The sequence below is a fragment of the Rhinolophus sinicus genome, chromosome 1 (genome assembly GCF_057876585.1).
Source record: "Rhinolophus sinicus isolate RSI-liver-muscle chromosome 1, RSI-T2T, whole genome shotgun sequence".
Lineage (NCBI taxonomy): Eukaryota > Metazoa > Chordata > Mammalia > Chiroptera > Rhinolophidae > Rhinolophus > Rhinolophus sinicus.
The window spans coordinates 54356940-54370573 of record NC_142501.1 but is presented as its reverse complement, the minus strand read 5'-3'; the positions used below and the strand labels follow the sequence as shown (position 1 = coordinate 54370573).

Genomic DNA, 13634 nt, shown 5'->3' with positions numbered 1-13634 from the left:
TCATTCTGTCCGAACATAAAACGTACCAGCCAGGCCCTGCTTTTCCCCTCTGTAAGGAGGAGGGAATGGAGCCACAGAGGGGTTAAGCACTTTAGGCAGGTCACACAGCTCGTGTGTGTGGTGCCAGCATTCACATCCGGCAGTGTCATTCCAAGTCTTGCTCTGCCCACAAAACGGTCTGCCGAGCAGACCAAGCCACAAAAGGGAGCGAGACCTCCCATCATCAGAAGCCTGACTCACTGCAGGCCCAAGGCCAGGATTACCCCTAGGCTTCTCAGCTACCTGGGCCAATATTTCCCTTCTGCTCAAGCCAAGTACCATTGGGGTTTCCTGTAAATTCAGACCCAAACAGTCCTGATAACGCATGACTTCGGTGGATGGCAGGCATCACCACCCCCTCAGTTTTCCAGGCCAGGAGCCAGGGCGTCATCCGCCCTCCTCCCTCTCCTTCAGCCTTCACTTCCCACTAGGGACCAAAGCCTGAATCCCAAATATCACTTGGATCTTTCCCCCTCCTGCCCACACATGTCCAGGTCACCATCATTCTGCCTGTGTTTGACCGCAGCCTCCTTCCTGCCTCTACCTCCAGCCCACTCCCGTCCCGTCCCCAAACTTAACCCCAGTTCCCTAAGATCCAGATCTTACCACTGCCGGCCTTGAAACCCTCCAGACACCTCGATGCCTCGAGGGTGAATTCCACTCCTCTCCGGGCTGCCACCCTTTTCGTCTCACCTCACCCCCTCTAACTGCCCTGCTTCTGGGCACCCCTGGTCCACACCCCTTTGTCTCCGACCAGAATGTTCTTCCTCCCGCCCTCGCCCCGTGAATACCCATTCAGTACGCCCCCTCCTGTGAGCAGGTCGCTCTGAGGACCTGTGCATGCCAGCACTTGTGATCCTCTGCGTTAACTGCAGTTTTGTGAGCGGCACTCTTTGCTAGACTGTGAGCCCCTCCAGTGCAGGGGTTCTGTCTCATCCACCCGCTTTCCCAGCCCCCAGGGGGTGCCTGGCACAGAGTTGTCACTCAGTAAATACTCATGGCAAAGATGAATACATGAAGCGGTCCCAAAAACAGAGTGGGTAACTCTCCATATCTTCCCTGGGAGGGTCCAGTTCTGGGAAACGAATACCGTCACGTGATAACTGCAGTGCAGAAAGCCTTTTATCTACCAGTAAGCACATTACCTATTTGATCCTCACAACGATATTGTTGCCTCCATTTTATAAATGAAGAGACTGGGGTTCAAGAAGGGTTACAACCTAGAATTCACTCACAAAACCCACTCTTATTTTGAGGCACCTGCTAGGGCTGAATACCGGTCAGAGAGACCTGTTTATGGGGTTGAATGAAATGGGGTTCTTGCCTACACTGGCCACATGGAGGCAGCAGAGGGCCGGGTGAGACTCCGTTTGCCTCACCTCCTACCACCCTTAGATTTAGATCTGAGAGTGGAAAGGGAATAGCCACCACAGGGGGGAGACCTGGGAAAAGGGGCTCCGGCTGGGGCTGCTATTTCAGTATCTGCCAGAAACAGTTCAAACTGGAGATAAGGGGTTACCACTAATGCCAAGAGTCAGGAGCTGGAAACAGAGGGCATACCCCAAATCTGCTTCACCAGCATATTTAATAACAAGCCACAGGAAGTGACGGGGCATTGCTGGACCACGCCGAAACTCCAAACGGGTAACACTGACCCACAGGGTATGTGGCCACTTCAGTGCTCAGGGTCCCCAGCAGTCACCAAGGGGTTTTCATTCCTGAAGCATTGACCTCACAGCCCCACACCCACGAGTCCTTCAGAAGGTTGAGTGGAGCAGACGGGAGGCAGCAACCAAGGGCAAGGATCTCCAATGGAGGTCTCACCACAAACCAGGTTTCTCCGAGTTAGTCATCTGTACCGCACATGAATCAAACGTAGCAGAGTTCCAGGATGGAGAAGGCTGGAGGGAGTGCTCTCTGGAGGACAGACCACGCAAGGCTCAGGAATCTGTAAGAGACAGCCACCCTCATCTTTGCTGGGAAAGGAGCTGTGCTTTGTGGAAGCCAAGGAATGAATTGGACAAACCCCAACAACTTTTTCCAGCTCAGGGTGAAACTCAGGGGCTGGAGGAAGGTTAAGGCAAGATCTCCACCTATCTGTTGCCCCAGCCTTTCCCCCAAAGACAGTGCAGGCTGACAAAGCTTGTTGGGAACCCAGATGCCCAGCCTCACTCCACAGCACTCAGTTCTGCACCCAGGCCCCTACCTCTCACTCCCAGCTGGAGCCTGAGAGATGGGGGTGACAGCGGCACCCATTTCCCGATTTTTTAAATTCTTTTCCTTCCCACTCAGACAGCCTTGACCAGGGTCAGAGTTCCGTAGCAAATATCTCAGTATCTTTCCCCAGGAACATTGAGGTCCCCAGTTCATGACACACCCCAGCTCTCCAAGCCATGAGCTGAAGGGATCGTAACGGCAGGAAGTTGGATGAAGAAAGCCTTTGCCTCTTCTCCCCCCCGCCCCCCAGCCCTGCCTGGGTGGCAGCAGACACGATGATGCTGGGGACTAGCCCTTTCTCTACGAAACCTCTCCATCCCCCTAAAACCACTCAGGTTTGAACCCGAAGGCCAATACAAACTTACACCCTTACTTCTGCTGCCTCTGCTCTGACCACTGGGATTTTTTTCATAGATTATAGTCCAGCGGACGCTCTGAGCCCACCCCCACCCCTCAGGTTTAGGCCAAGAAAGCTGAGCCCAGCTGGGGCGCTGCTGCAGCATCTGGAAAGCTGTCCCCAGTGGCAAGAAGGTATCTCACAAGACTACCAGGGAAGTGGGGACAAGAGGGACAGAAGAACAGGGGTTTGGGGTTCCAGTTGCTTTGGGGGTGGGGAAGAGGCCATATTTTGCATCAGCATCTCAAAGAGTGGTGGGAAACTGAGGTGGGGGAGGAGGACAGAGGAAGAGGGATAAACCACGAGGAGACATCTCACTCAGATGCCAGCCTGCCTGCCCAGGCTCAGAAGCAGGAATCGCTGGGCCCAGCTCCAGCTGTCATTCACTTGGGCGCCTCACTCTCTCCTCTCTGCACAGTGGACATGGAGACTCCTCCATCTCAGCTGTGGAATCAGAGGAGAGCACAGAGAGAAAGGGCAGGAAAGCAGCAGAAGGCACGGGCTTCATCCCGGGTGGATGAACCTGGACACAACAGAGGGCGTTCCTACCCCTTCCCCCACAACACAGCGTAGGGAGGTGGGGGTATTCCCCGGGGCACAGCCTGCTGCCCATGTGCCAGCAGCACACACACACACCCCTCACAGCCGGCCAGCCCTCTCAAGGGGCTGAGGGCGGCATCCTGAGGTGAGAAGTCCACAGCTCAGCAAGGCCAGAGTGGCAGGCTGCCAGAATCAGCAACAAATCCTGGGCTGCCCTTTGCAGGCATCAAGCGTTGTCAGCCTCACAGCTGTTTGGGCACCCTGCCCACACTGTCCCCTTGCCCAGCACCAGCCCCTGCTCACTTGCACTGACTCCCTTCTCAGAGGGAAGCTGGGACCCTGCCTCTGCCCTTGGCAAGCAGGACAGAGGCTCTAGTGGGGGGGGTGAGCAGTCAGAGGCACCCCAACGGACAAGCCCCACCCACAGAAACCTAAGAGGAGCACCTAGGTACAAGGCTGAACAGAGGAGAGAGACAGTGAAGGTTTCCCTGCCCAACCCCTGGGCTCTGCCCAAGGTGGCCTTGGCCTGGAATTACCTTGTCTTTAGGCCACCCAGACCCTTCTCTCCAGATGGTTCCTGTCCTTGGAGAGACAGAGGCAAGAGAGCCAGATGGAGCCCTCACAGCTGGGAATCGTCAGCCCCAGCTTACTGGAGAACTTGCTTTTGAAGCCCCCCAGCTGTTGGCAACCTTGCCATCCACCGCCCTCCCCCCCCACACACACACACACACGCAGACCATACAGCACCTTGCTCTGGGCCACCTATCCAGCCCCAACCTGAGCAGGGGCTGGGAGAAGGGGCCCCAGCACACTTCCCTATCCCCCAAACCCCCAGATATGCCCTAAAATACGACCCACACTCCCATTCCTGCCTCAGGCGGGAGGTCACAGTGAGGAATCTTATTCAAACCCCTTCAAAGGACAAGTTTCAAGAAGGAGGGGAGGAAAAGACAGAAGCCAAAGGCGGAGGTGGTCTGAGTTTCTGCTGCAGTGTCTCTCCTCAGTCTCTCAGGAATGAGCAGTGCTGGGGCACCACGGAGTGGGGCTCAGTCCCAGGCAGGGCTGGAGCAAAGTGGGGGCCGGTGTGGGTACAGGGAAGGAAGGCTCCCAAGTACACTGAGACTCCTTGCTCTTCCATCTGCCCTGCCTCCCCCTCTCCCAGTGACCTGAGTAAAAGGACTTAGGGGAGGCCATTGCAGGAGAGATGATGGGGGAGAGGGAGGGAAGGCTCTTCCCTCAGATCCCCACACACCTGAGGCAGCTGCTGGCCCTACCCTGGGTGTTCCAGCACCGGAAACCAGAGGCGCTGAGAGCTGATTCTGTGGCTGTACTCGTCAACATAGAGGTGACCCCTCGGCAAAACAGAGGTGACTCTCCCCCTTTGCCCCCTCTCTCACCTGTGCACCCATGGGCCTCGGCAAAAGGCCGCAGCCTTCTCTCTGCAGCACCCATTGGCATGTTCCCAGCCGCACAGGCACCCAGGGCAGCTCCCTCGCAGTCAGATGCCGAGTCCCAGGGTCTCTTGGACTTCGCAACCCCCGAGCACAGCCAGGCGCCTAGGAGTCCTCGTCCCCGCTGCTGGCGCCGCCGGATTCGGCCTCGCGCGATGCGCGCCGCTCGCGGGCCAGCAGCGCTGTCAGGCCCTGGGCGCGCAGGAGGAGGCCACCGCCGAGGAACAGGACCCCGCAGAGGACGAGCAGCGACAGCACGCCCAGTACTGCCGCCTGCACAGCGCGTGACCCCTCGGGGGGCTCTGGCTGCACCCCCGACTGGTTGCAGCAGCTCAGCCAGGCGGCGGGGGCCGCAGCGCCCGCCTGCGAGCCGTTCATGCTACGGTACCGGCTGACCAATGTGCCCAAACGTGCGCGGGACAGTCAGATGTGCGGGAGCCCCGCCTGGAGCTGCGTCAGGGAGGAACCCGAGGGGCGGATCCCAGGCACCCTAACCCCCATCCCTTGCGCAGAGCGCTCAGGCCCTCCCTAGACAAAAGGCTCCTCCAATGTGAACTATGGCCCAGACTTCCCGGCCCTCGATCTTCTTGCCCCAAAGGCTCACACACCCAAGCACTTACTCAAACCCGCCCCATGCACCCAACCAGCCAAACCCAGGATTCCTGTCCCCAAGGCTCTCTCTCCTACTTGGCAAAGGGAGTGAAGAGAGAGCACCTCCCTTAGAACCCCGGAAAGATCTTCCAGACCCCATCCCAGGTGCTAGTTAGGGAGCTGCCCCCACCCAGCAGGACGCAGGACAAGCAAGGGCCATCCCCATTCCTGGGCTTCCTGCCCTTGGGCCAACTCAGTACTGCTCGGGAGCCCAGGTGGTCGCTGGAACAGGAGACAAATGAGGGCCTCTAAGACCTGAGCCATGCATATCCTTCCTTTACCATCATCTCCTTTGGGAGCCTCCTGGGGCTGGACAAGCAGGCCAGTGCCGCCTCCGCCTCACAGGCAGCAAGGGGGGGAGGATCGAGAGACTTCAAGGCCTACTCCTGTTCCTTTACTCAGTCCCCAGAAATCCAGGAGAGTTACAGACCAATGGGAAAGCACAGATTTGAGTCACCAGGGCTCCAGTTCTGATCTTGAATAAATCAGTCCACTACCTCTAGGAAATCAAAATTCCAAAGGGGATGGAGATGTTACTGTCCTGTCCACCAAAGAGGTCACTACCAGCTGGGAGCCATGGCCAAGCCAAGGTGGGAGAGTGGAGCAGAAAAGGAGAAAGCCTGGGGAAGCTGGGATGTAGGGAAGACCTTCCTGCCCAGCTCTCCTAAAAACTCCTGTAGCAACCTTGAGCTCTCTGTAAAACAAAGTCACTGCTAGCAAACAACGGTATCGGCCAACCCCTCAGAAGGGATTGGCCGATGGCCAGCTAACAGGTAAAAAAGGTCCCCTGGACCACAGCAGGCCAGGTTGGGGTCACACATCAAGGACTTGCTGGGAATGGGCCTTCCCCATCTCCAAACTCCTGAGAACCTTCTGACTTCTCCGATACCCCACAGATCCAGGGTAGGACATTACAAAACCTGTCATGAAACATCATGTGGCCAAAGGTGGCTTGGAATGAGAAAAATGTGCAAACACTTCCTGGTCATCCTGGCTACCTACCTGCTCCAGGACCGTGGGCAAGACCCCTCCCCTCCAACCATTTCACCCTCAGCACCCCTCCCTACACAGTTCCTTTACTCTTTGAGAACTGGCCCAGGATATAACCAAAAAGCACTGTAAAATATGGACTAAATCCATAAAAAGTACAGTGGAGTTCGATTTTAAGTTTGCTTGTGTAGAAATGTGTGTTAACAAAGAAAGCAATGTTCTAACAACCAGCAAGGGCCAGCCCAACCTGGAAGTGTCACCAGACACCAGTCTCAAGCTGGCCCATCTTCTCCAGAGAGAAACCCCAAATCAAATGAGCTTTCTGGTGCACACGGGGACCTGTGTGTGCTCTATGAAGACAAAAATATTCTTCGGGGCCATCATAAAGCAAGACCACATGATATAGAGGCCAGGGATGTTACAGCTTCCTTAGGAAGAGAGGACAGACAGCGCGGCCACATCGAAAAGCAACAGATCCTGATCTGTGTCCTCATTCAAGGGACTAACCATGGTCACACCTGGGTGGATAACACCAGCTTACATGAACGTCCTACGTAGTTCAGTATCGGTCAGCTTTAATCTATCTTTAATCCCATCCACCCACTCCCCTCACTTTGGAATAATGCCCTCAATGCACACCTGTGTCCTCACAGGTCTGTCAGAAAGTGTCATGTGTCAGGGCAGGACACAAGGCAAGGGAGAGATGGCTCAACCCAAAGTCACATTCTTAACTTTATTCCCCATCCTAGCGATGGCGCTTCTGGACAGTGGAGAAGGGGGACCCCACCATGGGTGTGGTGACATCGTGTAGGCCGGACTTGACCGTCAGTGACGATTATGAGGTTGACCAGCCTGGCAACCACAAATCGAGGAAGCCAGGGGATGGCCCTTCCAAGTCTCACCAAGGACCTGGAGCAGGTTCCAGAGCCCCAAGGGCCTCATAGTGCAACCCCTGGAGGCCACGGTCTGCGAGCCATCGAGGACGCCCGAGGCCCCAGGAAGGCCTACAGGGCCAGTGTGTCTTTGATGAGCCTGCGCATGGTGGTGGTGACCGAGGTGCCCAGGGCGTCAGTGATTTGGAAGGAGATCTTGTAGAGGTAGGGCTGCACGTCCCGCAGGCCGGTGTCAAACACGTTGTCCACCTCTGACTGCGTGGGCATCTTGGGCAGGTACTCGTGCCGGTTCATCACCTCCACGATGTTGATGATCTTCTCACAGAGCTTCTCACCCACCTTCTCCCGGCAGATCTGCCGCTCCTGCTCCGTGGCCAGCGCGACCACATGCACCTTGACCGTCCACACTTCCCAAGGGATGCACTCATCTGAGAAAGGCCAGCGAGACTTCTTCTTCTGGTAGAACTCCAAGGACATCTGCCCCAGGCCATCGCCACCAGAGGTGCGCAGTGCATCCTGGGAAAGAAGGCAGAACAGCTGAGCAGGCCACGACAGGCGTGCTCACCCCGTGAGCGCCTGCTTCCTACGCCCCAGGAAACTACACTCTCCTCACTCTATTAATCCTTCAGGGAGGGCACGGAATGAGACCCAGAGAGGGTAAAAGGATTTGGGTGATGTGACACAGCAAACCGCCTGCCTAAAATTGAGTGGTTCAAGCAAAACAACAAAATGTGTCTCCTCGCCCAACTCCTCCAGCTTTGCTCAGAATTGATGTTTTTTAAGTACTTATTCTGGGCCAGGCACATTACACACACAATCCTACTCATTCCTCTCAACAACTCTGGGAGGCAGTAGTATTACCTCTAATTTATTGAGGCAAAATGAGGCTCAGAGTCAAGTTATCTTGCCAAAAGTCACAGGCCAGTGACTGGCCGCTCCAAGGTTTGAATCCAGATTGTCTGACTGCAAAATCCTTGCTTTTCACCTTTGCATGAAGTGCCTTCCTTCTCCTTCCACAACCCCACCCTTTCCTGGGTTTGGCTGGTTGGGTGCGAGGGTCCCCATCCTTCAAAACGTTCTCCAACACCTCCTTCTCCCCAGGTGAACCCTACTGCCTTCCTCACTGCCAGGTAAGCACAATCCTTCTACTTCATTCACTCAATGACAACCTAAACTCATATCGTCTCTAAAGAAAAGGGGGGGGGACTATAAAGCCCAGTGATCCCTGGGTTTTTGATTAGAAAGAAGTCAAGGAACAAAAGGGGGAAGGGAGGGGAAGGAAAAACCAGACCTGGCTGCTTCTCCTCTGAGCAGCAAATGGAACTACCTGACCCAATAATTCTGCCTATGCCTCCCCTCACCCCCATGGCAGGTGGTGGCCCCACACTCCTCCTCCTAGGGCAGCCGCGACCCTGAAGCTCCTTTCCATTTGAGTTAGGCAGAGCGAACCCAGAGGGTAAGAATGCTTCCCTGAAGTCCTGAACCACTCATCAGGGAATAAGTCTGTCCTTCATGGACAAACCAAGGTCACACGCCATTGGCCGATAGTAATAACGGCTAACGCTGCTCTAATGCTTCCTGTGTGCAAGGCTGTGCCAAGCACTTGACATCTTTGACTCATTTCCTCCTCAGAGTGCACACACCTTTGAGGTAGGTATGGTTCTCATTCCAATTTTATATACAGGGAAACTGAGGCCCAGAGGAGTGGCAGCCTGGCTCTAGAGTCCATGTTCTTAACCACTATGCTGAGTACCGCTGCCTCCCGGGAAGGGGGACAGGAACCTCTTACGAACTTGCCCTTTCTGGGCTCAGAAGAACAGGGGAGGAGAAAGCTGTGGCCTGGGAGAGGGTCCACACGGTGCCCGACACAGCACAGGAACTCTCCAAACATTTGTGGAATGGAAGTCCGACAGGAAAACCCTCCTCCTCTGACCTGAGATGGTACCTTTAAAAAATTCCCCTTGTTACTTTCAAATTTTAAAATACCCACTTGTTGAAATCGCGAAAAACTGCAACCCTGAATAAAGACAAAACTGAAAATCACACCCCGTTCCCACATTCTGAGGTTACCAACATTAGCCATCTGGGGTGTCCCTTCTACCTTTCTCCAGGCCTGCCCAGGCACACACAAACACGAGCCACACTGCCCAAAGGGATGCTCCAGCTGGATGGCAACCACCTGAGCCCAGCAACCCTCCCTCAGGAGTTTTGTGTGGCAAAGGCCCAGACGGGCGAAAGCAAACATGGAAGCGGAAGCAGAAAGGTGTCAGTAGACAGCGCTGTGGAATCAGAGCAAGTGAAGAGCACAGGGCAGTGATTGCCCCAGGGGACCCAACTGCCAGGGCTGAGGCCTCCCTCCTCTCCTTCTTCCTTGGCATTTATACGAGCCCCCTCTGCTCCACCAACCCCCCAAAAAACACACTCCCAGAGGGCTCTGAACATGCCTGTTCCTTAGAACCTGAGAGAAGCCCACGCACACACCCAGGAAAGGTAAGATGGTCCAACAGGGAGGTGGGGTGGAGGGCTATCCGCGGTGCGCGTGCCACCCCTACCTTGAATTCTCCAACCACCTTGCGCAGCGCACGGTCCAGCTCCTCCGAGGAGACGCGCACGTAGGTGAAGTCGATGAAGTCGCAGTCAACGTCCTGGGTGCCCACGGTGCCAATGGAGTAGGTGCCCTCCTTCTTGTAATGGAACTTGCCTGTGCTTCGGTGCAGAAGCACCGTGTGCAGCACGGCCAGCATGGCCTCCTCCACCTGCCGCCCCTCCACCGACACCTCCAGCACCTCGGAGCGGCAGTTCATCCTGCCGTCAGCGGCCCACACAGGGGTGGGGGACAGGACAAGACGGGAGCTTCACCCCACCCCGGGGCTGCCCTGCAAGAGCCAGGTCAGAACGCTGACACCTTCTCAATGATCCGCGTGTTACCTGCTCACTTCCTTCCAGGCCCAGCCCAGTCCCCGCCTCCATAGCCCTCCTCTGCATTTCGGCAGCACATACTATCAGAAATCTTAGACTTTTGGGATTAGTAAGGGGGAGAGCTTCAAAGGTACCAGGCCAAACAACCCGCCAAGGCTTGAATTCCATTGTGGTATTCAGGGCTGTTCAGAGCACATGTTCACTGTGCAACAGCTGTCAGGCACTGGCCATTCAAAGACAAGCATGGCTCCTGCCCTGGAGAAGCTGCCAGGATGGAGCTGAGACAGGCAGATAAACATTACCACACTGGCGAGACTAGAAGGTAGCAGTAAGAAATGGAAGATCGGAGTCTGATTTCCCAGGACCTTGAATGACCAGGTTAAGGCATTTGGACTCTGTCCTGGGGGCAGTAAAGAGTCAGTGCACCACTGTGCCAAGAACAAATCTGTGCATCTGAAAGTTAACTCTGGCTGATGGGCAAAGAATTGCTCTTCACTAGTTTGGGGTCACAAACTGCTCTGAGAAGTCAATGAAAGTTAAGACGATTGGGCTTTAAAATTTGTCTGACCATGCAATACACCCAAAATCTCACGTATTTCCAGGGCCAACCAGACTCTGGGGTAAAAACTTGCCAATTTAAGGCCGAAAAGCTGGGCAAGGAGTCCAGTTAGAGGACACAACAATAGTAGCAGTTACAGAGGCAGCTCAATGGATGTGGGGGGAGTGAAATGCAGACTGTGGGGATTACCTCCAGCAGTTCTGAGTTTGAATACTAGCTCTTCCATATCTTGCTCTGTGACCTTAAGCAAATCACACAACCTATCTGAGTCTGGTTTCTTATCTGCAAATTTGAATTGTTGTGAGGGTTAAATAAAATAACACATGTAAAACAGAATAGTGGTTAAGAACAGTGACATTAAAGCCAGATATGATTTGGAACTCCAGCTCTGACAATTGCTCACTGTGTGTTCTTGGGCAAGGTGCTTAACTCCTATGTGCCTCGGTTACCCTAATCTATAAAAAGGGGACATTAACAATAGCTACCTTGAAAGTGTTGTCTGGAGGACTTAGCATCTCTAACGCATTTAAAGCAGTACCAGGCAAGTAGTAAACAGCATTAGCTACTGTAATTATTATATTGTTATTGCTGAGAGATGATACAAGGTTACACAACTGCAATGGTGGAGAGAGTGGGAAGAAAAGAACAGACTTGAGAACAAGAATTTATTAAGTAACTGAACATGAGCCCAGAAAGAGAGAGAACCATCAAGTTTCTTGACTGGGAGTGTTCAGCTTATAAACCTCCCCTGACGGGGAATTCACTGTCTCTCGTGGCAGACCATTCCATCTTTAGACAGCTCTATTCAGTTATTCCTACTACTGAAGGCATCTGTCTCGTAGTGCTCCAAACCACTAGTCTTAGTTTTGGTTCCAGGCGCCACACAATAAATATCACCCTTTGCAAAAACAAGCCTTTCAGATGTTTAGAGGCATCTGTTCCATCACCCCCTCACCCCTTCCACAGGCAAAAGTCTCCAGCCACCATAAACCTATCAGCTCAACATATCTTATCCCCTCAGTATCCTGACAGCATTTCTTTTTTTGTTGTTTTATTTTGTTCTTTAGATTCCACAGGTAAACAAAATCACATGGCATCCTTACAGCTGTCTTCTGTTTATTTCCGTTTGTCTCTATTCCCCTTAAACAGTGGTGCTCACCACTGAACACACAGGGCATACGTCAGAAATCAAGCTGGCTCTGCCTCTCACTAGGCGACCAGCCCGGGGCCACCTGAGCTAGCAGTCATTTCTTCATAGCTGTTAACCTGTCTTATCTCTCACTAGGCACACAGTTCCTTAATGACAGGGATTGTATCCTATTCATCACCAGAAACTCAGTACCTGGAACCTAATACAATTACTGCTCAATTCATCCTGACCCAGGAATTCCAGATCCTTCCGAGGGTTGCTGGATGGGTTTCACCTATGCTCTTAGATTAAGGATGAGCAGGGCTCTCTTGCTCATTTCTTCCCTCTAGTTTAACTCCACGAAGCAGTTTCCCATCTAGAGACTTCCAGCTCTGCTCCAGCTCCTCTTTCTTCCACAATTCCCCCCTCTGGTGTCCCCCACAAACTTTCCAACCAGTGTTCCATCTCTTCACTTCTGCCCCAAGGCCAGGCTCTTCCCTCATTCTCAGCGCTATTCTAGGCTCCACACTTCCAGGAAATCAGTACTGACCAACTCCAGGCTCCTTCCCACAGCAGCCAGCTCTGGTCTGGGATGAGCATGTCTGTCCCCTCACCCTCACCCCCACCTCCGACGAGCAGGGAGTTCTCCAGAGCTGGGCCTGGGAAGTCTCGTGCCTCTGGTGCCCCCAAGGCCCAGGTCTGCAGAGCACAGGGGCAGAGACTGACAGATGCCCTCTCAGAACCAGGCTGGAGCCCACGCCACCCACCTTACGCGTAGAGGCTGAAGCGGGTCACTCAGGCTCCGATCATCTCCTTCCTCCTCCTCGCGTCCAAGTGCGAGCTCTGCAGGTCCTCCACAACTTCCGCGCGGCGATCGAGCTCAAGAGAGGGGCTAAAAGCAAAAACAGAAAGCATTCAGCTCAGCATCATGACATTCAGGAGGCATGCAGGAAAGAAGTCCATCCCGGGTCCCGTGTTTCCCACAGCCTCTCTCCGAGAACCTCCACAGTTCGGGGACCAGAGGAGAAGTTGACTCCGCAGAGGTCTCAGGGTCGCGCCCCACGCCCCACCTGGCCGGGCTCGGAAGTTCGAGGGGCGCCCTCCCTCCCGCCAGTTCAGAGAGCGCCCGCGCTCGCCCACAAGAAGGGACCAGGCAGTTAGAACGTCCCCCTACCTCCCTGAGCCCGCGTCCGGGACCCCCGACCACGCAGACAAGCTGCCCGCGGAACCAGACCACCACGGCAGGACGCGGTGCCGGCCCCGGAAGCCGTACCCGCCCCTGAGAGCCGGACGGCTCCACCTGCCCCAGCGACCACGGGCGAGGGCGAGCACAGCTGGCCGAGCCTGGCCGCCAGTGCAGCTGTCCAGACCATTTTACATCCACGTGAGCAGACAAACATAGCCATCGACTTCTCTGTAATTTGTGTTCTACCTTGTTCTTGATTATCTCTCGGATTTTAAAATTTGATGGTGAGAAGTGTCCCCCTCATTTGGACGAGTCCATTCACTTCCACCACCGAGAATGTTGTTGTGCTTCGGCTGGAACAACTCACTTCCGCCATAGAGACAAGAGGGAAGGAGAGGCCGATGAGCTCTGTGCTGCCTCCCTAGGCTGAAAGCAGTCCTGCGCGGCGAGCCAGCCCCTAGGGCGGAGTCCCACACTCCCGGCTCAGGGCCCTAGAAGGGGCACCGATCCCGCAAGACAGGGGGCATGACCCGTGGAGAAGTGCCCTGGAGATGAGCCCGGGCCATTGTACTGCAAGACAATGCATTTAATTTGTTCAATGCATAACAGACAGAATCCCTGGCCCCACAAAGATAATGTAGAAAGGGACTCAACCTTATTCTG

General features: G+C 54.6%; 2 protein-coding genes across 4 annotated transcripts; both read right to left on the bottom strand.

Moving 5' to 3' along the window:
- Positions 1-1605: 1605 nt before the first annotated feature.
- SMIM41 (small integral membrane protein 41) lies at positions 1606-5337 on the bottom strand. The gene is made up of 2 exons (XM_074325658.2): positions 4591-5337; positions 1606-1987 (listed from the first exon to the last, which is right to left on the bottom strand). The coding sequence occupies exon 1, from the start codon at positions 5020-5022 to the stop codon at positions 4750-4752; it is 273 nt and encodes a 90-aa protein (XP_074181759.2). The 5' UTR covers positions 5023-5337; the 3' UTR covers positions 1606-1987; positions 4591-4749.
- Positions 5338-7004: 1667 nt separating this feature from the next.
- ATG101 (autophagy related 101) lies at positions 7005-13075 on the bottom strand. 3 transcript variants are annotated; one of them, XM_088799481.1, is made up of 4 exons: positions 12960-13075; positions 12549-12677; positions 9731-10049; positions 7005-7694 (listed from the first exon to the last, which is right to left on the bottom strand). In XM_088799481.1, exons 3-4 carry the CDS (start codon positions 9980-9982, stop codon positions 7290-7292), a joined length of 657 nt encoding a protein of 218 aa, XP_088655607.1. In that variant the 5' UTR covers positions 9983-10049; positions 12549-12677; positions 12960-13075; the 3' UTR covers positions 7005-7289. The 3 variants fall into 3 exon arrangements, with proteins under 3 accessions (XP_088655607.1, XP_088655606.1, XP_074181758.1); XM_088799480.1 differs by having other exon boundaries at positions 9731-10054; positions 12553-12677; XM_074325657.2 differs by having other exon boundaries at positions 12553-12677.
- Between the last annotated feature and the right edge of the window lie 559 nt (positions 13076-13634).

Excerpts from the sequence above, each read along its gene's own strand:
- SMIM41 (XM_074325658.2), bottom strand. The coding sequence starts at position 5,022 with ATGAACGGCTCGCAGGCGGGCGCTGCGGCCCCCGCCGCCTGGCTGAGC.
- ATG101 (XM_088799481.1), bottom strand. The coding sequence starts at position 9,982 with ATGAACTGCCGCTCCGAGGTGCTGGAGGTGTCGGTGGAGGGGCGGCAG. Across the intron at positions 7,695-9,730 it reads AGGTGGTTGGAGAATTCAAG|GATGCACTGCGCACCTCTGG; the intron begins GTAGGGGTGGCA and ends CTTCTTTCCCAG.